Genomic DNA, 26,494 nt, shown 5'->3' on the forward strand with positions numbered 1-26,494 from the left:
GCTGACAAGAGAATGGATATCTTGGAAATGTACCTGTACCCTGCCATCGGCGAATACGAACTGGTACCATGACTCATTTGTCCAGGCGATCTTTCTGTGTGCATTGAGAGTTCAGTGGGGTATTCTTGTGACTTGTAGTGAGCAGTGGTACATGAGTGGGATGGTGCCGTCTGTACCTCATCGTAAATAGGTGGTCCTGGATGGTACGACAGCTCACTCTTCGTTGTTATCCAGCATTGAATGTGTGAGATATCTGTTGCAGTGTGACCCGTATTGCACCTGACCAGGGTTCGAGTGCATAACAATTTATCTTAAATGGCTTATGAAGTGGCCGGAAGGATTTATTTGACGAGACCCTCGGACGGACCCTGGAATCGAAGTCCATCACCCCTACTTGAGTCTTTCCTCGGCTTGCTCAAGAGCTTGGGTACGTGGTCTGTCCGGAGAGGGGCTTAAACTATTTAATTTTAAGTAGGGGGAAAGAGTCTCGGACATCAGAGGAATACGAATAAACCAAATAAGAATGGAGGTAATATATTTTTGCAAAAACATTTTTTTTTTTAAATTATCTAAGGAAACACGCTACACACAGATATGCCGGGATATTTACATATTCAATAACATCAGTTCATAAATTAGGTCTGAGCTTTGAATGTCCTTTTCTGTCTCTTTCAGATTAGCTTTTTTTTCACTTCATAACCTTCAAATCATTAAAAATACATCGAAAGGGCATCCCCCTTTCGGAACTACTTAACACACGAAGATCTTATTATATTAAAACATTTTATACATATTTTTTTTACAGGGGCACATCTTCTTTACGGCATGAGTTATATCACTCAATTTATTCAGATCATGTTAATTGAGGGTTACTGAAAATTCTTGAGCACATTTTAAACACATGATATCTATGTCACATTCTCTATGTTAATAACCTCGTCTAATTTATCATACGGAGTATTAACTCCTCATAACACCTGCTTCATAGGGATTACCTATACACTAATATGACACACGACCTTTCGAATTCAACAGTGTCCTTAAAAACAACAGGCATACCAATCAACAACCAATATATTACATCATATGACACATAATACACTCACTGGAAGAAATAACACAACACCCTGCGTTGCATCTCCATGCCCAGAAAGGACAGGATCTTGGCACGATCCATCTCATTTGCCACAGATGGTCAATAATCTTCGTCGGAACCTGGGGTCTTGAACCCCGGGCTTCCACATGTGGGGTGTAATAACCTGGAAATCCTATAACGGTTTTTACTTTAATTAAACTCAAATAATAGAAATATGGGAGGATTTCACTCATCTATACTATCTGGAACCTATCGACAGTGTTATTTTCTTAATTTATGCATGTCTCCGTTATACGAGAAGAAGAGAAGAACGAACAAAATGCGTCTCCCTTCTCAAATTGGTGAACGAACCTTGTTTGGAGTCTAGCTTCCCCCATCCCCTCATAAACCTGTCAAGTGAGTCGGTCATGGCCACTCGCTCGTTCTTTTTTTTTTTTTTTTTTAATTTCCTGGCAGAGCAAAGCTCCAGCCTTTACCCGCTGTTCTTAAATATTCATATCATCGCAAAGACATTCTTTCTCTTCAACACATTAACGCCCTCAGCGTAACATCAAATATTAGTCTACCTTTGGCTTCAATTATATTACTCACGAGGCGGCATTATACATCGCCATACATATATATTCAACAGGGGAATTTACATATTTAATCACCATTGTATATTCAAATTTACCAGCCTCCCAATCAAATACTGTCTTCTCAATCCCCATATTCCGAGAACATGCATATTTTAAAGAGAAGGCTCTAACCTTCGGGATAAAAATAAATTTAAATAAAAATTCAGTTAATCGCGATCTACATAATTCAGTTACACCCCACTGTTGACTCCCTGTTGTCTTGAAGTTTGCAATCTTAAATCTATACAGGAGGGCTCCCTACCACTCTGTGATGTGCGATCAAGAAATAAATAATCGGGAACTCTTATGATGAATCGTACCATTTAATTGTCACTTTAGGACAATGAGATCATACTACGAAATTTCTCCCTTTATATAACGTCACGTCACTTGCAAATTACACTAGGGTCTTATAACTACCATGCATTATTCCCCCATAATGAATGAAATCAGTGGGTCAGACCACGAAGAAAATCTCACAGAAAAAATCTTATAAAAACTATAGTCCCTCTGAAACTTTGGTTATAATCAAATAATATTCAAAATATTTACATGTAAATTATTTACCTCCCTAAGTGTGACTGTAGCAATCACGGTAATAAGTTAAAAATGTACTCAACACTTAGATGTCTGCAATCAGCTTTCCTCAGGAAGTACAGCCATGGGTCTAAGCTGTCATCAGGACGTTTTCGCTTGCGAAGGCCTCCAGAGTCGTCCTATGTCGGTTCGCCTGCATGCTGGTTGAATCCTCGTCTGGTGTCGGAAGGTCCAAAGTATCCCTGGTGTGTTGGAGTGACTCTACAGCAGACCGCTCACCAGCCCTCTTCAAAGTCGAAGCTCTCGGAGGTCAAATATGCAAATGAGGAAGAACTAATTCATCATAAATGCACTAATTGTTTCATGCATTATAACTTTGATATGACTAAGGGTACTCATAAATTCAAGTATCCTAGCCCTATATCGTTAATTTGTCCTGCAGCTCGATATCGATACCTTCATTTGCATGCACTAGTTCTCCACAAGTAGTTTAGTCTCGGAGCACCACACACTAGCCAGTCGCAATCACAGGATATGAATATTAGATATTTATATATTTTTATTGGTTATCAATCGACCTACTCCACTTCACTAATCATTGATACGATGTACAACTCACTGCGTTTGAGAGAATATGGAGGGTGCTGCCCGATCTACAAAATGATGGCTGACAAGCCACTCACTGTTATCGTTGGCTCAAGCCTTACCGTAACACTGTGATCGAACTATCCCTTTATTGGATTACTTCCTTCATTTAACCTCGTTTATATGATCATTTATACATATCTCGTATAATGCGACACAGTCCACTATATTCAATTAGATCAATTTCGTAACTGTGCACGTAATGATTTACTTCAACCGATCACCTCTTTTTACCATCCCGCACCTCTCTGACACATAATCAAAGTAAAATTTTACCACATCCAGGTCATAGCAAACTCCATTAAGAAAGTAACAAATATTTAGCACGCAGCGCACTGTCACTCACTGTGTGCTGTCATTTATCGCTACATAACACTGTTCGATAAGGAATCTTCACAATGTGAAACGCTGAATATTAAAACTGACTGTTCACTAAAGAATTGGTCTGCTGATTAGACCGAATGCACTGGATATACTGTATATACTGCCTTCTTGCCACTTGCCTTTATAGTGGAAAACCTTATTTTCTGGAGGGGGAGTCAGTCCACGCCCCCTTGTCAAACATCGGTCCGCTGGCATGTATATTTAAACGTTGAATTTAATATCAAATTAAAGCCTGTACATCCCACTTTCCACTGATCAATTTTCATTTCGAATCCTTCGCGGGTTCGTCTGTAATTATCAAAGTGTCAGTATCAATTCTCAGTAGGTGGAGCCTGACTCCGGGGGCCATCAACTATCTGCGTACTTTCTATTATTCTTATTATGTAGAATGGTTCTCTGCATGATAAATCCGCATAAAATCTCTTCATTCACCGAAGTTGTAACTCGAAATCATCCATCAAGTATTTCCGAGTTATTAATGTTAATACCCTCGAAACAGTTGACAGCTACACATTGGTGCCACTAGATATTTAGGGGAATACATGGGGTGATTCGTATGTTGAGACGACTTCCTTGGGGCTGTTTCGTGACCTCACTCCTCAGTCATGTGACGTCTTGCTTGCTCCAGCTCTCTCGCTCAGAGAGAGAATGAACTCCACTTACGGGTGCTTGTACTCCCTCTTTTCCCAATTGCGCGCAACGAGAGGAGGGGCGCATGACTCTACGGGGAGTGGCTCGAGTCCCGGAACCGTCAAGAGTATCCTTGTTTGGCGGCTATTTAATGTAGAACTGCGCGGAAAATGGCAGATTCTCTATGCAGGGTGTCTCTATATACATGTGACGATGTCATGAACGGTCACAGTATATCCACTCTTCCCATCCAAGTCAGTCAACAATATATTGTACTGCACAGCAGCTAACCCTCGGGCGATGATAGTTTTGCCCAAATCTACGTACTCTTGGCTAACTCTGGACAGGGTGGCCCATAGAAATCCCATTGCCTGTATGATTTCGGACCTGGAAGAGACCATACGTGTGACACTGACAATCTGGCTGCAATCGAACGTGCGGAGATTTCTTGTCTTGTGCATCCCGTGTTCACCTCTTACTCAAGGTCTGATAACATCGCAGGTGTGTACCACGTCACCAGGCCGACCACAACACCATCCTCCCAGAACAGCAGGTATCTCTAACTCAATTGCTCATCAGTGTACTGTATGTGCTTTTTATAATTTCTTTACAGAACTTCCTGATGAAGATTTTGTTGACAGACTAATGTTCCATCCTAATTGTGGCACTCATGCCGCAGTCATCAATAATTGCCGTACAGCACACAGACCAAAGTGAGTGTTTTTTTTATTATTCATGTTTTGGACATAAATTATTTTACTTAATCATACGTGATGTTTATTTGTTTTAAATGTGATCACTCTTGCTCCATTCTGACAGTGCCATGGATGACTTCAACAATGGAGTGGTGTTAACAAACCGTCCGCTGAAACCAAATGAGCTTTTTGAAGTTCGGCTTGATAAAATGGTGACTAAATGGGCCGGCTCTATAGAAATTGGTGTCACGACCCATAACCCAACAGAGCTTGAATATCCGTCCACCATGACCAATGTGAGGTAAACAAAATTTATCTACGCAGTTAACATTAAATCCATCCTTATATAGAAAGAAGGGAACACCTAAAAGGATGAACACAATGACAGGTGGAAATAATAGAAAGAAAACAGAAAAGGACAAGGACAATTTTCACATCTACATACATTGCCGTTTTCAGATAGATTGGCTCTCTCTCTTCAAACCCAGTACTTTTACATCCATTTTTTCGCAGCCCACGACAAGCTTGTTTCTGGTTCCCACTTCATTGGAGGCTGATAAGAAAAGGATTTAGAAGTACATTAAAACCTCGTTAATTTGAAGTTGTTGTGACGCAAAAATCGCACTTGAATTACGTGATTTCGAATTAACCGCCAACTCTTAATTTAGGAAAAAATATATTTTAAGACCTGTTACTGCATGCAATTAACCTTGATTCACAGTTTATATCTTTCAAAAGCCTTGGAAGAAACTTTTTCCAAAATGTATCCAACAAGGTGCATTTACAGTATTCAAGTAATGCACTTGGATAACTCACTGACAGACATAACCTCACGCAACGAAAATAAAAACACACGATTCAAAGACAAGGACAAAGTATGTTGGCTCCCTTGTACAAAGGCGTTATTTTTTAGATTACTGTACTGTTTGCATTTTTCAGATTCCTTGTACTTGCACGGAAAGTGTCCGACGTCCTTAAAACATCGTGGCTTATCAAACTTTCCTATGACGAGGTGACAAGTCTCCCGCTCGCTTCCGCATGCATTGCAACACAGTACAATGACCCCCTCCCTTGTATGGTTTCATGCCTGGCCGTACTCTCCTTTAGAACCGTAAGTCCATGGACTCGGCATTAAAAAAATGCAGTCCATCAGCATTGACAATATTTTTCAGTGCGTGCGAATTGATTATATGAGCCACACTTTTTCGCCTACTGTCGGAATTATCAGTGTTTGCGGATTCTGCTTCTCCGCACACTGCCTGTGACGTGATATTGTGGCGTTCCTTAACCCCTCAGCGTCGCAGCAATTTAAACAGCTTTCTATCCCGCGGCTGGATGAGATTTCAACTACGCGCGACTGGAATACATTGATTCACTTAAAGCGTTACTACAAGTATTGTAGTAGCGCGATATTAACGAAATTACGAATTCCTTATGATAGAACTATGTACATGCAGATAATTACATAATTGTTTCACATTACCTTAGTAATTTAGTTTCATGTGATAGAGTTTGAAGCACTTTTCGAGACAGAGACCTGCGTCACACTCCTGGCAGCAGTACACCGACGTCTTCTTTTTGCCGTGTTTTGAACACAGGATACAACGTTTCTGAGGTTTGGATTTCTCACTCTTGGGTGCTAATTTCCTGATAAAATGTCTTCCCTGCAAACTTGGAACTGTATTACCGGATGCGCATCGGCCTTGAATATTTCGTTCCCCGCCCGAGCGAGTTTATTTTGTAAACAAACCTTCCACCAGCTGAACCCAATAAGATAACTGTTCAGTGTTTGTCCCTGTGACTTGTCTGAATATTACTAGAGAATTCACTGTTGGAAACTTCCCTTTGGCCTGTATAATTATCCATAGTCTCCCACACGACATTTTCAAGTATTGGTTCCTTCTCATCATCACTCTCATCATTTACCACTGCATCCGCCACAACCACATCATCTTTTTCATTATCACTGCTGCTAATACTGTCACTACTACTTCCGACTAAACTTTCATCTAAATTATACACTATTTCAAGCACGTTACTGTCAGTCAAACCACGGCTGGAGCTAGCCATTGAGCGCGGCGTGTCACACGGACTGATGAAGCTGCAGCAGGAAGAAACTGAATGAGGGGAATAAGTAACAAACTCGATACATATTTCAGATAAAAGGTTGAGACATCGTCTTTCAAGCGAGATATATACCAGGCACAACTGGCTCTCGTATCGTATGACAGAAAGCAGCACTCACTCATGCCTACACAGAGCGCTCGTGGAGAGTTACGGATATATTATAAGCTGAGAAATAAAGACAAATATAATAAATAAACCACACTCTCAATGTATGAATAGAGCAAAGAACATCACGCGAAAAGACAAACTTCTCAGATCATAATTTTCTTTGTTATTATATCGGAAAGAATGAAGCAAACAGAGATTAGTGCTCGGACAAATATTTACCCTTGCAAAAACAACAACATTTCAATGATCTTCAATTCCTATTTTACAACACTGATAAACCCCAAAATTTCTTCTTGAAAAGAAAACAATTTGCATATCTATAACTCCAAAACTCTTTGCGGTATAGCCGTAAATGCAAACCATGTATAGGTCTTTACTACATATAGAGGTCGGCGGCTACAGAAGAAAAGAGGGTCTCTAGCACGTATAGAGGTCGGCGCTGAGGGGTTAAAACAGAGAATACAAAAGAATTATGATTTTACTCAAACTTAGCAAATACGAACCATGCTGTAGACACACCGAAGTGAGTGAAAGTACGGAAAGCTATCCCAGCACTTTCCAGGAGACACATTCTATCATGACACGGATGAATTTTGAATTTAAATTACTCTGTAAAATACTATTTTTATAAAAGAATGTACCAGCAGTTTTGAATTAAATCTCTGAAGTTTGGTAATGGGTCCGACATTGTTCTTCGAACTACGAATTATCTGTATTCCGGATTTAAAAATTCAAATAACATGCAAAACCATACCTCATATTTTCAGGAATGAGAGTTTTTTTCGAATTAGGCGAGATTTTGAATTAATCGATTTCGAATTATTGAGGTTCTACTGTACTGGCTTTGATGATGAGAGAGCCAATCTATTTGAAGGCGGCAGTGTGTGAATCTGTGAGATTTTTGTGTTTTCTTTCTATTTTTCCTGCACTGATCTGTCGTGTTTATTCGGTTATATATTCCTTTCAATATTCTTGTCTTTCTATACTTAACCCAGTTGTATTAACTGTGTATATTATCCTCCTGGACTGTACAGAGTTTGTAGAATATTTAAACATACCTTTTCAATGAAATAAGGGTGAAAATTTACCTCTTAAAGAAACTTCTTTCATTATTTGTGTAGTCATTGCTAATTTTGAATAAAGCAGTCAATAACAATCTGTAGAACCTAGGTTTATAAGAGGAGTGTGTTGGTCCTATCCTTTTTTTTTTTTTTTTTTTTTTTAACCTGAACCTATCTGGCTCATTGGTTGAATGGTTAGCATTGAGGCCTTTGGTTTAGAAGGTTCCGTGTTTAATTTCTTTTCAGGTCAGGGATTTTTAGCTATGTCTGGTTAATTCCTCTGAAACACTAAGAAACAATGTTAGGTTTTTGGTCCACCCAACCAAAACCTAACATTGTTTCTTATTTTTAACTGTATCAATACGGATCTATACAATGAAGTTCGTAAATTGTACTAATTTCTCTGAGTCGGGAACTGGGTTTTTATGTTTCTGTCCCAGTGCACACCTCTTCATATTCAAACAACACACCAAGGTAGCACGCAATAGTGAATACTTCCGTGCACGTAGGATTGGCACTAGAAAGGGCATCCAGCCGTAAAGTAGAGCCAAGGCTACTTGCAAATCATAGTTCACACCTGTGACTCCATCACCAAAAACATTGGCAGCTGTATTTTCCAAAGCATTATGATAAAATATCATTTAAATACCCACTTTTATATTCTGTTCTGTTGTGTATTGTTTCATGGATCATTGCTGTGGAGACCTGCAAAAACATTTTTGTTTACTTAGATTATTCTCAGTGTGGGATAGCACTGCTAAGGCAAGGTGGTGGGCAATTTGTAGATTCCTTTGCAAGTGATAGAGGAGGGGTGTCTTATGAGCATGGAGTGTGTATTAGAGACTGCTGATCTGAAGTACCTCTGGACATGACTCACCAGCAAGTTAGTCGTGCTGGTAGAGTCGCATAACTGTGAGTTGCATTCGGAGAGATGGTGGATTCAAATCCCTGAATTAAGGCCATGTCCATTCCCATCCTTGCATCGCTGAAAACCTTTAATGTGTTGGTGGTGATAGCAAAATAAAAGAATAAAATGTGTGTGCTTTATTAACGCAGTCAGTACTGGATAGTTGTAATACACTGTCTAGTGAACAGTGAACCTATCCAGAGATGTTATACATTCTCTAACCAGGAAAAAAATAAAAAAAAATTCATATTGTGCTAAAATTTTGTGAAGAAAAGAAGGCTTTATTGAGGAAAAATGAACCCCAAGTTCATGGACAGCAAAAGCTGTTGGTGGCCGTGATCATTAAGACGTGAAGTCTGTACGGTCTGACACTGTGGTTAGCTGGTTGGAGCCACGTTGGTCGAAAAAAACGTTCACCATCAGAACGTTAGCCAGCAGGGTACAAGAGGTGGTGGTAGACAATATCTAATAACAAGATTGTGTGCCAAAAGCCTGGAATAAATTCCAAACCTCTCCTCATTGCTCATATGGAGTGAGGACCTATGACGCTGTTGATGGTAGTTCATCCATCAGATGGGATTGTTAAGCCTTGAACAGGTCCCTTGGTGCTGTTCAACAAGAGTAGGCTATGCGCTGGCACTGGGTTTCACCCTCTCCCTTCGTACTATCATATATCACGTCATTCAGTTCATCCCATTAACTCTGATGAGTTTGATGTCATGAAGGTCATACGGTTGTCGCACTTCATACCCAACTTCTACAGCAATGGAACAAGGGTTGGACGTACGAGGTATGTTTTTTAAGTAAGTACCGTTTTGATATAGGAAAAATTAGTGCAATTTTTAAACTTTTTTTACATGTAAGCCTGTACCTTAAACTACTTCCCTACGTAAGTTCCAAGCGTATTAAGGCATTTGCCATATCATGAAACCAGCTTCTGCATTCCATCCTCATAGAAATCTGCCGCCTGATATGCCAGCCACTGCAGTACGGTCGTTTTTAGGTCGTCATCCTTGTGGTGCTGACCACCTAAATGCTTTTTCAAGTTGACGAACAAGTGGTAGTCGCCAAGTCTTCACTAATGACAGACGGTGGGCCACTATGCTCCTCGTCGTGGACATTTGTACGGCTGTCTTTAAATGCTCTAACCCATTTTCTTACCATTCCTTTGCTCATAGTGTGTTATCCGTACACTTCACTGATCTGCTGATGAATTTCAACAGCTTTCACATCTTTTGTATTAAGAAAACAAATCACAGCACGTACTTCACACTCGGCAGGACCCGTTAATTGTCAGAGGAGTTTTCATTACATAGAAACAAATGTAAATATGGGTGAATGCTTCCGTAATGGCATTTGTGGCTAGTGTACCGATGTACGTACTGAGCACGCACGCTTTGAACGATGACCGAAGTTCTGCAGTGTCTATATTTAAAAACGGTACTTACTTAAAAAACATGCTTCGAACATACAAAAGCTGTCCGTATGAGTGAGAGAACTATCCCAAATCTTGCCTGAGAGTGTCAAAAAGCTGAGAAGGATGGAATACAAGTTGAAAGCACAGTGAAGCAACGATCACATCCCGAGAAAGTCAGCATGCCTACTGCCCTAAGCAATACTGGAGAGACGAGTCCATGTTCTGAGTCAACAGTAAACCTTATATAATTTCACAAAAACAGGTAATTAATAATCGTATGGCCTCAGCTACCATTTGCAGACATTTCCATTTGACTCCATCTGGCTGTCTGCTCGTCAGTTTCGACGTTCCGGTTTACTCTGTCTGCCATCTAGCGGACCTAGAGTAAACCGGATCTCTCTTGGGCGTCTATGGCTGAGATTTAATTAATTTTGTCGGGTAAATACCAAATACAAAAACAGATAACAAAAAACGGTAAAAAAATCCATCTCTTGAAACACTGGGCATGTATGAAGTTCCATGTGGTTGTATCACTCATATATTGGTATGGCAAAAAGGCTTGTTAGCACCACGCTGAAAGAACACATCAGGCTAGTCAAGAATGTTAATCCTTCATCCTCCACAGAAAATTCTATAAGCCAGTCTGCTGTAGCAGAACACTTCTGCAATACAGACCATCAAATTCTCTTTGACCAGGCGAGGGTCATCCTGCCTGCAAAAGACTTCTATGCTCAACTTGTAAGCGAAGCCATAGAGATAGAGCTGTGCCCGAATAACTTTGACAGGGAATACTGCTTCGAGTTATCAAATACATTCACGTTCATAAAAACAAGAACATCTTGAAAGACTAGAGATAAGAAGTTCATATTCACAGGACATGTGCATTAGTATATTCTGAAGAAACGATTAGCATTTGAACCATGTCGGGTTCAGGGTCCGCATCGATATCTCTGCGCACCACCACCGACTGGTAAAATGTGCCTGCGGCTCTCGTTGTCGTTATAAACCGAAGGTAATGGATCAGTGTGACCACAAGGTGGTTATCGGCCTGTAGTGGACTATCGGATGTTGAACCGTAAGGTAGTCCTCCAATCTGTCCCACTTCCTGATTTGCACTCTTGTTTTTCTTAGTTTGCCAATGCAAAAATTTTCACCACTTTCGATTTAAATCAGGCTTATTACCAGATACCCCTTGCCGAAGAATCCAAGCATCTCACTGCATTTGCAACCGATTGGAACCTACATGAATTCGAACGCGTCCCTTTTGGCCTAGCAACTGGAGCGGCTGTCCTTACACGGTTACTAGATTATGTCTTATCGGACATTAAGTTCAAGTTTGTTTATAATTACCTTGACGATCTCGTAATTTTTAGCGAAACCTTCGAGGAACACCTACTCCATCTCAAGGAAGTGCTTGAAAGACTGCGTAAAGCAGGTCTAACCCTCAAGGCATCCAAGGTTTCCTTCGCACAACCCCAGATGTCCTTCTTAGGACATATTGTGTCGGGGAGGGGTGTCTCAATCGATCAGTCTCGTACTGCCGCCATCCAGAATTTCCCCCCTCCAAAGGACGTCAAGGCTGTAGCTAGATTCATTGGCATGGTGAATTTCTTTCGCAAGTATATTCCTTATTTTGCTGAACGTGCAGCTCCATTGAACGATTTGAGAAGAAAGGATGCCAAATTTGTGTGGGGTGATGCCCAACGTGAAGCCTTCATGGACTTGAAATCTGCCTTATGTAATGCCCCTGTACTGGCTATGCCAGACTTTCCTAAACACTTCATCCTTCAGACTGACGCCTCTTCCTCAGGCATATCCGGAGTTCTTCTACAGGAATTTCAAGAAGGGCGTCGTCCTATTTCTTATGCTTCCCGTGCCCTGAATCCTGCTGAGCGCAATTATTCCATTTATGAGCTGGAAGCCCTGGCTGTTGTCTTCTCCTTAGAACGCTTCAGAATGTACCTGGAACATCTCCCTTTCGATCTGGAAACTGACAATCAGGCGTTGAGTTGGGTACTGGCCAAGCCGCGAAAGACCGGTCGTCTAGCACGATGGGCAGTGCGCATCTCAGCCTTCCAATTTGAAGCCCGCCACATTCGTGGTACGGAAAATGTTGTGGCTGATGGCCTCAGCAGGATGTTCCATCCAGACAGCTCTGACCCTCAATCCGAGCCAGTTGACTCATCTCCCGAACAAGTATCAGCTTTTGTCAATGTAGTTCTCACTGACTCTCCCTTCCTTTTCAAGGATATTGCCAAACATCAAGAGGATGATCCTGAGTTAAAAGCCATTGTCGACAGGATTAAATCCGGTGAGCATGTTAAGCCCTATATTCTTAAGAATGGTGTCTTGTGTTGTCCTGCTCGTGGTCGGAGAGACCCCAAAATTGTAGTCCCAACTAACCTGGTCCCGGCTCTCTTCAAATACTTTCATGAATCCCCAGTGGGCGGTCATCTGGGCGTTTTCAAAAGAAGAGAAAAAATCCGTAACCACTTTGTTTGGAAATCCATGGGTAGTGAGATCCGTACCCTTGTCAAGTCCTGTAAGATTTGCAACATCAGTAAACCTGCCCCGAATAATCGTCTAGGTCTCTTGTCTTCTGAGCAAGCTTCTCGCCCCATGGAAAGACTGTTCATAGACTATATTGGGCCTTTCCCGAGATCTCGGAATGGTCATCGTTTCATACTCGTGTGTGTTGACGCCTTTTCGCGTTTCACGTGGCTGTTCCCCACTCGGATGGCTAACGCCAACACTACCATCTCGTGCTTGAAACAGATATTTGCCTCGTTTGGACCCTGTCAATTCTTGGTAAGTGATAACGCAAGAGCCTTTACTTCGGCCCAGTTCCGGAATTTTTGTTTTGATCTATCCATTGCTCATGTAACCACTACCCCGTATTACCCGAAGCCCAATTATGCTGAGAGAGTGAATCGTAACCTGCGATCTGCCCTAATCGCTTATCACACCTCAGATCACTCCAAGTGGGATTCTTCATTGAATTGGTTGTCATTTGCATTTAACACTGCTGTCCATGAAAGCCACAAGCAAACCCCTGCTTCGTTGATGTTGGCTTTTACTCCAAATTCTCCTCTATCTAACCTATGGTCAATTAATGATCTTCTGCCCGACGATGCCAGCGCAGAAAAGATCCGAGCTAATTGGCACCATGCACAAAAGAACTTGAAGGTTTATTACGCTAAGGTCCAGCGTAATTACAACCATGGGCGAAGACCGCACGATCTCTCGGTGGATGACCAGGTGTTTATTAAAACACATCCCGTCAGTAGTGCTGCGGACCATGTTATCAGTAAGTTGGCCCCCAGATTTCGAGGTCCCTGCACCATCTTAAAGTTCCTCACCCCGGTGACATTATTGCTGAGCGATCCCGAAAGGAAAAGGATCAGCAGAGTACATCTCTCCCAGATCAAGGTACCTTAAGTCTGGTAGGGAAGGGCAAATACCATTGTTGGTGACCTTGTAGATTTAGTTGTAAGTTATTTGTAAGAATTTACTTATAACATAATTTTATGGTGAGGTTATTTATAAGGTTTTAGTTGTAAGATAATAAGTTTCATTGTAAGTTAGTTGTAAGTAATTGTGTAAGTGAATACTTTAGGTATCCTCTAGTGTAATCGATTTAGTATTATAAGTTAGATAAGTTTTAGTTTAGGGTCACTACTTGGAATTTTCTTCCTTTTACGGTCAGGTTTAGGGCACCCTCCTGTAGTTTCTTTTCTCCCCCACCATAATCTTGTCATGTGAATTGTAGATAGCAGTGCTTGCTCCGGGGCTAGTGCCCTAATATCCCTGTGTACAAGGGAGAATCCTTCCTGCATATTCATTAAGCCACCCATGGGGTGACCACGAGATATTGAGCCTAGCAGCATACTTTTACCGCAAGTATTCCCCTGTCTGCTGCGGTTTGTGTGTGTTACAGCGGCTGCAGTGACCAGATTCTTCAGGCAGCAACCTGAAGTGCCAAATTGGGAGGCACACTGTGTGCCTTGGGCGTCACCATCCGGCACCACTATCCTGCGGGGAACGTCCTATTGGTGGCAGGCGGACTGGACGGTGTCTCACCCCGGCTTATTTGGTGCAAGAGACCACTGAACTGCATCTCGTCTAGGTGTCGGGTTTGGACTGACATTGAATGAAGGCTGGCGGCAAACGACCGTGTCGGCAATCGCATCATCAGCAAGAACCTGTGGCCTAGCTGTGCTGTGACCGTTGTGGGAAAGTAGTGCAAAAGTGTTAGCAACAAGTGAGGAGTTTTGGTATTTCTAGAATTTGGAAGAAAGTATGGTGTACATGATTTGGTGGACAGACTACAAATTGTCTAATCATCGGTGAAAGAAGGCATTTTGAAGTGCAATGTGACAATCCATGTGGATTTTGTGATATTTATTCAAGAGGTGGATCTATATTATTTTTGAAAATTATATGACAGTTTGTGTTGGTTGGTTATCGCAATGGTTACTTCAAGAAATAGTGTGTGTTAAAGTAATGTGCCTTTACTATTGGTACTCTGTGAAAACGTTCTATCGCTTGCTCCCCAGTGATGTTATATTATTGGTCGAGCAGGGCTCGACTTTCGGGGGGAGGAAGATGTTACAAGTAAAATATGTAAGGCGAGTGGAGTATATATATATATTTTTTTTGAAGTCTTTGTTTTATTTTTATTGACCTAACCTGTACTGTATAATGTTGTAACATAGGCATTTGTAAATAGTAGAATTCTGTCTATAGTTCCTGGAAAGATCTAGAGAGTTACATAACTTTTGTACAGGGTGTGTTACTTTGTTGGTATGTGTTCTAGAAAGCGTGTTCTGTCTATTCTAGAAAAATACGACTTTCGCGATCATGCGTATTCTAGAACGTTAGTCAAAATTCTCGATCGAAAGTAAGGTTGTGATTGGTGAGTCTAGGTGGCGATAGGGAACACGTGCACGCTGATTGGTTGCCTCCAAGGCCAGTAATTCCTATATATAGTGAGCGAGGCAGTGTTCGAATTAATTCTGTATCCTGAATTCTGTTGGTCTCGGTTTATCTGTCTGCGAGCAGCCTATCTGGATGACGTCCCTCCGGTTTTCGGGATGGCGCACTCCTCGGGTAAGCACTCTGAAATTCCGTTCCTGCTAAAAATTCCGTAATGTTCCGATTTGGTTTTCATACAGGAGTCTGCCCTAACCTCGCCTAGATTCACCAAATTAGTTACTTATGACGCCTTCGTTTTTCAGCTAGACTTACCTGTTCGTTTCCGAGGCATTCCTATTTTTGTTTCACTAAAATATGTATATTGTAGTTGAATAGTATTTCCCTTGGGGTTTGCCTCTGATGGTTCTGGATCACTTTAGGTACGCTAGATTTTGGATAACCTGTAAATTGCATTGTACTACTGCATTAGTAACTAGATGTACAGTTGATTTGTAATTTGAAGTTACACTGCTACGAACAACCTATGTATATCACTGAACTTATAGCTCATAACTTGGAATGTATATGTAGAATTATCTTGTAAATAATATTTTTAAAACTAAGGATCACGGTGATTCATTTCGGAATCCGCTATCTAAGCCATGTCCATGCCTTTGGTAGGTTCCCAGCCCTTCCATCTTCCCGTTTTGTCGTTCACTAGTTGGCCCTACTGATAGTTACGTACTTGTTTTGTTGGAGATCCGCGTATGCTAGGTACTGTTTTTCCGAGTGTGTAGTGTTTTTTGTAATGTGTATTGTACTCTTACCTTCCCCTTTTAACTGTGTTTGTGCCTCGTTTGGTGTTACCACTGTAGTAGAGGTAACAATTTTCACACCAGGCATGTGCTGGGGCTGTACCTTAATTAAGGCCACGGCTACTTCTGACCCATTCCTAGGCCTTTCATATCCCATCGTCGCCATAAGACCTAACTGTGTCGGTGTGACATAAAGCAAATAGCAAAAAGAGCCCAGCAGTTAAATACAATCAAGAATTCACACAATCTACTCTTCAGCTCCTCCAGATTTCTTGCTATATCATAGAGCTCTGTATAGGAGGCATTAAGTACAGTACTAATACCGGAATAAAGAAACACAAGATTCTAAACCAAGCTGTGAATTAAATTCTTTGAAACTGTTTCCTCAGTCTCTACCTGCATCTCCTATCCTCCACAGCTGCGTCCATTATTTTCCTAGGTAACTTACCCTTTTCCTCACGTGACCAAAGCTAGTGAGTGCATATAGCTTTATCTACCAGTTAATTCCTAGATTGGACCTTTATCCTCTCTTTCCAAGTACCTGGTTGCTTTTTCCCACCTGTTCATGCCATCAGTTATTCTCATTACATTTATGTCTAATACTTCTGACATATGAATAACATCAAAGTCAGTTGAAATAGAAAATATTGCCTGTGGCTCAGATGGTTGAGGCCTGGCCTTCTGACACCAACTTGGAAGGTTCGATCCTGTCTCAGTCTGGTGGCATTTGAAGGTGCTTAAATACATCAGCCTCGTGTCGGTAGATTTACTGGCTCATAAAAGAACTCCTGCGGGACTAAATTCTGGCACCTCGGTGTCTATGAAAACTGTAAAAGTAGTTAGTGGGACGTAAAGCAAGTAACATCATTATTAATAGAAAAGCATTCAAATATGTTCAGTCGCAAGGAGGAGGACCTTCATTTCTGCTTCAGAACAGACAGCATGACAGCCGCAGTATCACTTCTGCTGAAACGACTGTGCAGAGAATGCATAGACCTCCACCATTATAAGACAAGATCAGCTACATCAAAGCTCTGGGCTGTCGTGACAAGGTCTCCTATGAAGTAAGTTATAATAATAGTGTATGGCCTTTGAAGAGAGTGCAGGTCTTTCGAATTGACATACAGGCAGCATGTCTGTAAGAATGGAGTCCTACCTAGGATCAAATGTAATGGTGAGGATGGCACAAACACTCTGTCCCCAAGCTAGAGGAATTAATTCAGATATAAGATCCCTGACCCAGCCAGGAATCAAATCGAAACTCCTGAAACCAAAGGCAACTAATCAGCCAGAGAGCTAAGCCTGTAGTGAGTGAAATGTCAGTGCTAGTCAGAAATGAGACAACAAATAGCAGGCTGAGTGGCTCAGATGGTTGAGGCGCTTGCCTTCTGACCCTGACTTGGCAGGTTCGATCCTGGTTCAGTCCGGTGATATTTGAAGGTGCTCAAATACATCAGCCATGTGTCAGTAGATTTACTGGCACGTAAAAGCACTCTTGTGGGACAAAATTCTGGCACTTCAGCGTCTCCAAAGACTGTCAAAAGTAGTCAGTGGGATGTGGAAACAATAACATTCTTATTATCATCATCTGAAAGACAGGTTACTTTCCATTGGATGTACAGTAAAACCTCGTTAATTGGAAGTCGTTGGGACTAAAAAATGGGACTTCGAATTATGTGATTTCGAATTAACTGCCAATTCGCAATTCAGAAGTGCCAACTCTTGCCGCGTTACAAAATATTCTAAGGCCCGTTACAGCATGCAGTTAACCTTGATTCACAGTTTATACCTTTTAAATGCCATGAAAAACAAACTATTTCCAAAATGTATCCAAGAGGGTGCATTTACAGTATTCAAATAATGCACTCGGATATTTCACTGGTAAACATAACCTCACGCAACGAAAGAGAGAAATAAAAAAGCACGATTCAAAGACGAGGAGAAATCTATGCTGGCTCCCCTGTGCAAGTGCTTTATTAATTGGATTACTATACTGTATGCATTTTAGATGCCTTGTATTTACACAGAAAGTACCCGATGCCCTTAAAATCGAACTTTCCTATGACTCTATCCTTGTACGATTTCCCGCCATGGCACTTCTCTCGTACTTCAGAAATGTAAACACTTCCCGCCTCACAAAGTATTCTAAGACCCATTAATACATGCAATCACCTCGATTCACAGTTTAAACCTTTCAAATGCTATGGAAAAAACTATTTCCGGAATGTATCCAACAAGGTGCATTTACAATGTTCAAATAATGCACTTGGATAAATCACTGACAAACATAACCTCACGCAACAAAAGAAAAAAATTGTACAATTCAAAGACGAGAATAAATTATGCCGGTTCCCCTGTGCAAATGCATTATCTTTTTGGATTTCTGTACTGTTTGCATTTTTAGATGCTTTGTACTGGCATGGAAAGTGCCCGACGCCCTTAAAACAATGTAGCTTATCGAACTTTCCTATCTCGCGCCCATGTGCATTGCAACGCACTACTATGACCCCCATCCCTCACCCTTGTACGATTACCCGGCTGGCAATTTCTCCTTTAAAACCATAAGACCGTTTGGGCTCGCGTTAAAATAAAGCAATGCAGTTTTACCGGCAATGACAATATTTGTCGGTGCCTACGAATTTATTATATGAGCCACATTTTTTCATCAACTGTCGGCGTCGCCAGTGTTCGCGGATTCTGTTTTCCCACACACTACCTGTTGCGTGATATTACGGCGTTCCTTAAAAGGTTGGATACAAAAGAATTCCGATTTCATTCAACTTAGCAATCATGAAGCGCACTGTAGACCCACCGAAGTGAGTGTAAGTGCGGAAAGCTACCCCTCCACGTTCCAGAACGTGCGTTCTATTATAAAGCGGAGCGGATAAATTTCGAGTTGAAATTACTCTGTAACATACTATTGTTTTAAAATGTAAAGGCAGTTTTGAATTAAAAGTCTGAATTTCGGTAATGGGGCCGACATTGTACTTCGAATTACGAATTATCCGTATTTCGAATTAAACAATTGAAATAACATCCAAAACTGTATCTCATGTTTCTGGGAACGAGAGCTTCTTTGAATTAGGCGGGATTTTGAATTAACCGATTTCGAATTATCGAGGTTCTACTGTATATCACAAATGTCTACATCAGGTCACAAAGGTTATCTAGTTATTTATGGATAGATGTTTCATTACCATTCTACACTCATAATAGGTGGCAGAGTAATTTCTGTAAGAATAGCACTAATAATACTACTACTACAATTTTCTAGGTCTGGAACATGGATGATGACTGGAAACGGTGTGATGCACAATGGCACTACTGTAATTGATGAATATGGACAGAATCTTGACAGATTACAGGTAATATTTACATTTCTTTGTTATTAATATTCATATTCATAGTAGTAGTGCTAATTATTTGTGTTCTTCCCTTCAAATAGGTTGGTGACCGTGTTGGTGTCATGCGCAAAGAGAATGGAACGTTACATTTTTTTGTGAATGGAACAGATCAAGGTGCTGCTGCTTCTAACATTCCTGATCGCGTTTTTGGAGTTATTGATCTGTATGGTCAAGCAGCACAAGCCACGATTGTTGATAGCTTGGATTGTTACTCTCCTGATACTGTTAATTCTAGTCTCTCAAATACTACCTTGTACAGGTAAGTTACTTGTCCTACAGTACTAAATATATGCTTTTAAACAATTAAGTAGTGGAAATAGACTAAACAAGTCCATTCATCTTCATGAGAAACTGTTGTGCCTTTTTTTTCTAATTTGCTTTATGTCGCACTGGCACCAATAGGTCTTATGGCGACGTTGGGATAACAAGGTGTCCACCCGTATGGGAAGCCAGAAAATATCAGGGAATTTGATAAATAACGGGAAAACCGGGAAATATCACGGAATTCAGAAAAAAATCTCTAAATTCGTTCTTCTATTATATAAAATGGGCATACCGTATTTATCCGTGTAATAGAAGCACAATTTTCAGTTTTTATAACATTAATCTAGGGCATGTCTCTTATGATAGGAATAAATGGTAAAGAAAACTTAATAGACATTTTAAAGAAGTGTGATCTTAAATGTGAAGTAATTGATATCGTCAGTAACTATATGGATAGCCTATAGCAAGCAGTAGCACTATGATTGATCGGTACAATTTTTTGGTACAATTTACGAACTTCATCGCATAGAAATAATGTTAGGTTTTGGTCCACCCAATCAATACACATCACTTTACAAGAGAAAAACTATTTAATTAAAAAACATATTAAATATTAGGGATATGTTTCATCTCTGTTTGAGACTTCATCAGCCATAAAATCACGTGGTAGATTACAAAAACTCATTGTTCAGAAATTGAAACAAATGGAAGAACCCATTGCCTTCTCAGGGATTATTTGAGAAACACAAAAAATATATAAATATATGTACATTATTTAGACAAAGTGACCTCACTTCTTGCAAAAACTTTTGTTGTCTTCAGTGTTAGAATTGAAATATAACTTGAAATGTGACATGCCTGCCATAACGTCTCGTATGGAATACAATGTCTATTGTTGCTGTCCGTATTTAAAATGGAAGTTCCTTTATGAATTGTCGTGAAAACACTGGAGAACAGATATAAACATATTTAATGAGGTAGTTTAACACTTCTTGCAAACAATCTTTCTGCAATGTTAAATATGAACAACCTTACATGAAAATGTTGCAAGCATTGTTGGAATCCGGTAGTTTCAGTGTGTTGACTGGGGATATCAAAATTCTGGCCTCGGAAATAGGATTGGTACAAATCCACATCAGAACATTTAAAAACTTTAACTTGTAGGGAATACTTTCAAATTGAGCTGTTCTGGTAGAAGAAATCTGTGCTTTATGAGATTGCCTGTCATATGGCAAAGATCAGTGCTGCATGACCACCATATTCATGGCTTAAATCTTAAGAAATATTCCATTAAAATAAAAGACAAGGTCTGGAAAGAAAGCTTCAAAATAGTATCAACTTCACTTAAAGATAAGCTTCTTAAGGCCAAGTTGTCATTTTTATCATCACTTGTTGGAGATTTGGAACCATTCCTAAAATACTTTCAGACAGATCTTCCAATTGCACCACTCCTGTATGAATCTCTCATTGCAATAATAAAAAGTGTCATGACAAGGGTTGTTAAGTCCTAGTCACTGCAGTATTCAGAAAATGTCCTCAAAATTAATTTAGACAGTAAAGACAATTTTCTGCCTGCATCTAAAATTGACGTAGGTTATGCTGCTAGAGCGTCACTTCATGGTACTCCTGCATTAAATGATAGAGATAAATTAATGATTCGCACAGATTGTCTAAGAGGAATGGTAGCTTTGTGCAAGAATTTACTGGAACAGTCACCGCTGGCGTATAAGCTGCCTAAAGGAATTTCTTGTTTCAATCCAAGTGTAGCCAAGTAAGCTCTAAGCAGCAAACGGCTAAGGATAGCTTTAAATGCCTTTGTTGAAAACAAATGGATATTGGGTAATGAAGCCAATTATATACAAAGGGAGTTCGCTTCTGTATGTGAGAATGATACTTTCAAAGAAGTGAATTCCTTGTCTTCAAAAGAGGTTAGATCACTTTTGGCTCTGCACTGTTTTGCCTACAGTAAATTTGAAATCATTTCTGAAAATGATACTAATACTGTTTCATGGAAGTGCTTCACTTGAATGGGGTTTTTCTGTTAATAAAGAAATTATAGTAGAGAACATGTTACAAGAATTCCTTGTAGCACATTTCAAACCCTTGGTGGAATTGAAAAGGTCTCCATTAATAAGAATATGCTCCATGCTGTAAGGAATGCTCATAATTTGTATCTTCAAAATCTAAAGGAGAAATGTGAAGCATTGGAAGTAGAAGATTCTTTGCCAAAAAAAAAAAAAAAAAAAAAAAAAAAATTATATATATATATATATATATAAAGAGACATTACACTACTGTAGTGAGACCGTCAGTACTATACGCCTCAGAATGCCTAAACATGGTAAGAAAAGGGCAACTAAGAAAACTGGAGCTGAAGGAAAGGAAGATCCTGAGAAAAATCATGGGCCCCATTAAAGAAGAAGGCAAGTACAGAATCAGGCACAACAACGAACTGTACCAACAATTGGAGAGCATTACAACATCTATGAGGAAGAGGAGATTGAACTTCTACGGTCATGTCATGAGAATGGACAATCAGAGGCTCACCTCCAGAATCTTCCACACCATCTCTAGAGGGAAAGCGACTAATGCCAAGTGGGCAGGACTCGTCAGAAAAGACCTTCAAGAATTGGACATTGCTCCCAGTGAAATTTATGACAGGAATAGGTACAGAACGTTGATCAGAACATCAAACTCTCTCCAGTCACTAACAGAAAAAACAGCACGTCCGGGAGGAGGTGTGAAATGGACTCAGGAGCGAAAAGACATTCACAGTGCAAGAATGAAGGAGTACTGGTCAAAGAAGAAAGCTGCCAGAGATAAGAACCACGTGGTCCATAGCAGGCCCAAACGGAACTAAAAATATAAAAGAGAAAAGCCACTTTGATGCTGAAAGAATTAGAAAAGAAGCGTAGAGTGATGCCAGAAGCTCGACAGTCATTGGTGGCTATAGATGAAGAAATTTCTTTACTGAAGCAGTAATGGTAATCAATTTTTTAAAGTGAATTTAATTAGACTAAATTCAAGTTCCAAGTTTTGAAATGTAATATGCACGTTAATTGCTCATTTATTTTTTGGATGTTAAGTTTTCAAAATGTATTTTAATATTGCTGTCATAGCTGGAAACTTCCTTTATAACTTTTCTTTTTGTCATTGTATGTCAGGGGAAAAAAAAAAAAAGTTTTTATGCCTGGAAAACAGGGAAATGTCAGGGAATTTTAAAATCTTGATTTGGTGGACACCCTTGGATAGGGAAGGGCTAGGAGTGGAAATCAAGCGGCCATGGTCTTAATTAAGATACAGCCCCAGCATTTGTCTGGTGTGAAAGTGGGAAACCACGGAACACCATCTTCAGAGCTGTCGACAGTGAATGTAAGCTAACCACGCGGCCACCTCACTCGATTCCAATCTCACTTACTATACTACCATCCTGGGAGAATAGAGTCCTAAATACTTCAAATGATCCACCTGTTCCACTGACTGTTAGGTTTCTTCCCTGCTGCCCTACTGATATCGCTTTAGTCTTGGAAAGGGTAATGGTTAATTTTCATATCAAACTCATTGCAGCTATGTTCAAGTTGCAAGATATTAAAATACATGTTTTCAGCACAGTCTGACCAAGTCTTTGGTGTAGGCCGAATGGCTTACTATGTTTCCTCTTAACTGAATCCCTCCCTGCCACTGTTTACCTTTTAGTAGATGATCCAATTATCTAAAAACTCCTGAACTCAATAGCTGCAGTCGTTTAAGTGCGGCCAGTACCCAGTATTCAGGAGATAGTGGGTTCGAATTCCACTGTCGGCAGCTCTGAAGATGGTTTTCCGTGGTTTCCCATTTTCACACCAGGCAAGTGCAGGCCCTATACCTTAATTAAGGCCACGGCTGCTTCCTTCCCACTCTAGCCCTTTCCTGTCCCATCGTTGCCATTAGACCTATCTGTGTTGGTTGATATAGATGTTGATTCCCATAGGGAATCTGAAATATTTGTCCCGAATGAGTAAATTTATAATACCAATATAAATGGTCCATTATTGGACCATTTATATTGGTATTATCTGTGTTGGTGCGACATAAAGCCAATTGTAAAACTAAAAAAAAAAAAAAAAATTAACTGAAAACTACAAACAACAAAGGTGAAAAATTACTACCATGCCTAACCCCTGTAAGTACATTGAAACAAGAACTCATTCTACTGTCAATTCTCACTGCAGCCCTAGTCTCAACATAAATGCCTTTGATTGCTTTTAATAATCTACCCTTAGTCCCATTGTCCCCCAGTACGGCGAACATCTTTTACCTCAGTACTCTCTCATATGCCTCGTCTAATTCTACGAAACATAAACATAACCATCTATTCCTCTCGTAGCATACTGAAAATCTGATCCTGACAGTCCCTGTGTGGTCTGAAACCACACTGGTTTTCATCCAGCTTACTCTCAGCCACTGAGCCAGTGCTCATCTTGCATGGCATACTGATCATTGAGATACCTCAATAGTTGTTGCAATCCTTCCTCTTCCCTTGCTGATTGATAGGTGCAATTTCTGCTTTTGTCGATCAGAAGGTACGTTACTAACACTCCGTGTTAATCTTACTACTCTGTGAAACTATTTCTTCCTTGCCTTCCTGGAGTATTTCACCATTACATGTCTAATTCCATGAACTCCTGCTGCTTTATTACAGTGGAGTTATTTACCTCCTTTACACTTCCTGTAGTATTATTTCACTGACATCGTTGTTCTCTGCCATATGAGACACATGAAATTCCTTTGAAAGGAAACATTTAATAAAAGGGGTCCACCTTAGTCAATACAAATAGAGTCTTATTAAAGTTTAAAAACTATTATGAAAAAGGTACCTGTTTTGGCCGTCATTTGGCCTTCTTCAGCCATGAGAATAAATTACAATGACAAAAAAATTAGTGAAAATGACCAGATAAATGTTAAAAATATTAAAACATAACATTGACAAAAAAACTTTTGTAGAAAGTAGAGTACCTTCTTTCCTGGTTCGTCTGACATGGAGAGAGTATATCCGACGTTCTTGCATGAGATCTAATGACAATTTGCTTCTCCTTAAGGCAGACATGACACCCACTGACCATCGCGACATTCGCATTTCTGTGATATGCATTTGCTGGTCATGCTTCAACATTTTGAGCCGTACATGAGGACAGGCCTGAGAACACCATTAAGAGACAGCCACCATTTCATTCAACCAATACTGATGCGGTGCTTGGCATCTGTGTTGATATTATCATCATTTGTGATGACTGATCCAGGATATTTGAACTTGTCATCATCAGTGTTTCTCCAGCAAGGAAGACAGAGTTGCATGGTCCTGCCTGCCTAGACTGCGCAAAGTTGGAGAACATGTACTCTGTCTTCTGTCGACTTACTCTTAATTCATTTGTCTCTAGTATTACTCACCATCATTCGAAGACTGTCTCAGCCTCCTAACATGACTCACCAACAAGAAAACAATAAGTAGTTATCATCATCATCATCGTTGACCAACTCCAGTTTCCCAGGTGTGGTATATGAGCCCCTTCCATTTTGTTCTGTCCATGAACCATTCTTTGTTCACAATCTGCTCCCAATCCTGACCTCTCTCCTCTAAATCCTTCTTCACTAAGTCTGTCCATTTTTCTCTAGGTCTGCTGACTGGTCTCTTTCCCCTCATTTCTCTTTTATACTCCTTTCTTGCAGACCTGTTGGCACTCGTTCTTTTCACATGACCAAACCACTTCAGTCTTGCCTTTTGGATCTTCTGGAGTAAGGAGTCTTCTAGTCCTACGTCTTCTCTGACTTTTTTCATTCCTGATTTTATCCCTCCTGGTCTTCTGGATCATTGTGCGTAGGAACTTCATTTCTGCTGCTTGGAGTTTCGAGTTGTCCTTTCTTAAGATGTACAATATTATAGGTTAGGATCCACCTTTCAATACTCCGTAATAAGATGGTAAAAAGTAGTTACAACCTGGCTGTGTGTGAGGATAGCGGTGTAGTATGATTTATACAGTGTCATCTTGGTTTTGAGTGGTACTTGTTTATCCCATAGTAGCTGTCTTACTTGGAAGTAGAAATGTTACATTAAAATAAATTTGTTTATTTTGATTGTGAAAAGGTTCTGTTGAGAATGGAAAGGTGGTCTCATATAAAGAACATCAAGATATTCATTCCTAAATTTAAAAATGTTAACTTTGTATGCAGTCTTGATGATGGAAGATATATAGTCTTTCTGTATTGACTTCTATATTATTCTATCAAAGAATACTTTGTTGGTAATACTCTATAATCCTGAATACCACCCGCCACCAAATAAGACCTGCACCCTTAATTTGAGACGACGACAAAAAAAAAAAAAAAAAAAAAAAAAAAATCTTGCATACCTATTTGATTTTCTTCAAATATACCACAAAATATAAATTCAAATAGCTTTCGGTTAATAAAATCATCACAAAAATCGTAAATAAAATTGGTCCAATACTCAGATCATTCACAATTCACCATCGTCATCTGAAGTTTCACCATAGGAACTTTCGTCGTTGGCATCTTTCCACAAATAGTCGTCCCCACTACCGTCCACTGAATTTGAAATTCCACATTTCTTAAAACTTTTGGGCACTGGATCGTTGGGAATGTGCGCCCATGCGGTCTTGATCCAGCTGCATATTAGTCCCACTTCAGGGCACTTCACTCCTCCGGTTCGTGTTATCGCGTGGTCACCATCAGGTATCCATTCGGTGTACAATTGTTCCATTGCAGTTTTGAAAGGCCGGTTCACGCACACATCCAATGGCTGTAGAATTGAAGTGGGTCCTCCAGGAATTATCGCAAGATCGGTTTTTCCTTTCCTTATTATATCTTTCACGGCGT

At 40.2% G+C, this 26,494-nt stretch overlaps 1 protein-coding gene across 1 annotated transcript in view; it reads left to right on the forward strand.

The window, feature by feature from the left end:
• Positions 1 to 26,494, forward strand: part of Neurl4 (neuralized E3 ubiquitin protein ligase 4) — a 426,720-nt gene that overhangs the window by 141,033 nt on the left and 259,193 nt on the right. Inside the window, exons 9-12 of the mRNA XM_067148903.2 lie at positions 4,523 to 4,622; positions 4,729 to 4,905; positions 19,228 to 19,318; positions 19,399 to 19,616. Coding sequence (XP_067005004.1) covers positions 4,523 to 4,622; positions 4,729 to 4,905; positions 19,228 to 19,318; positions 19,399 to 19,616 — 586 coding nt within the window. The remainder of the gene's footprint in view (positions 1 to 4,522; positions 4,623 to 4,728; positions 4,906 to 19,227; positions 19,319 to 19,398; positions 19,617 to 26,494) is intronic.

This window comes from Anabrus simplex, chromosome 6 (assembly GCF_040414725.1).
Source record: "Anabrus simplex isolate iqAnaSimp1 chromosome 6, ASM4041472v1, whole genome shotgun sequence".
NCBI lineage: Eukaryota > Metazoa > Arthropoda > Insecta > Orthoptera > Tettigoniidae > Anabrus > Anabrus simplex.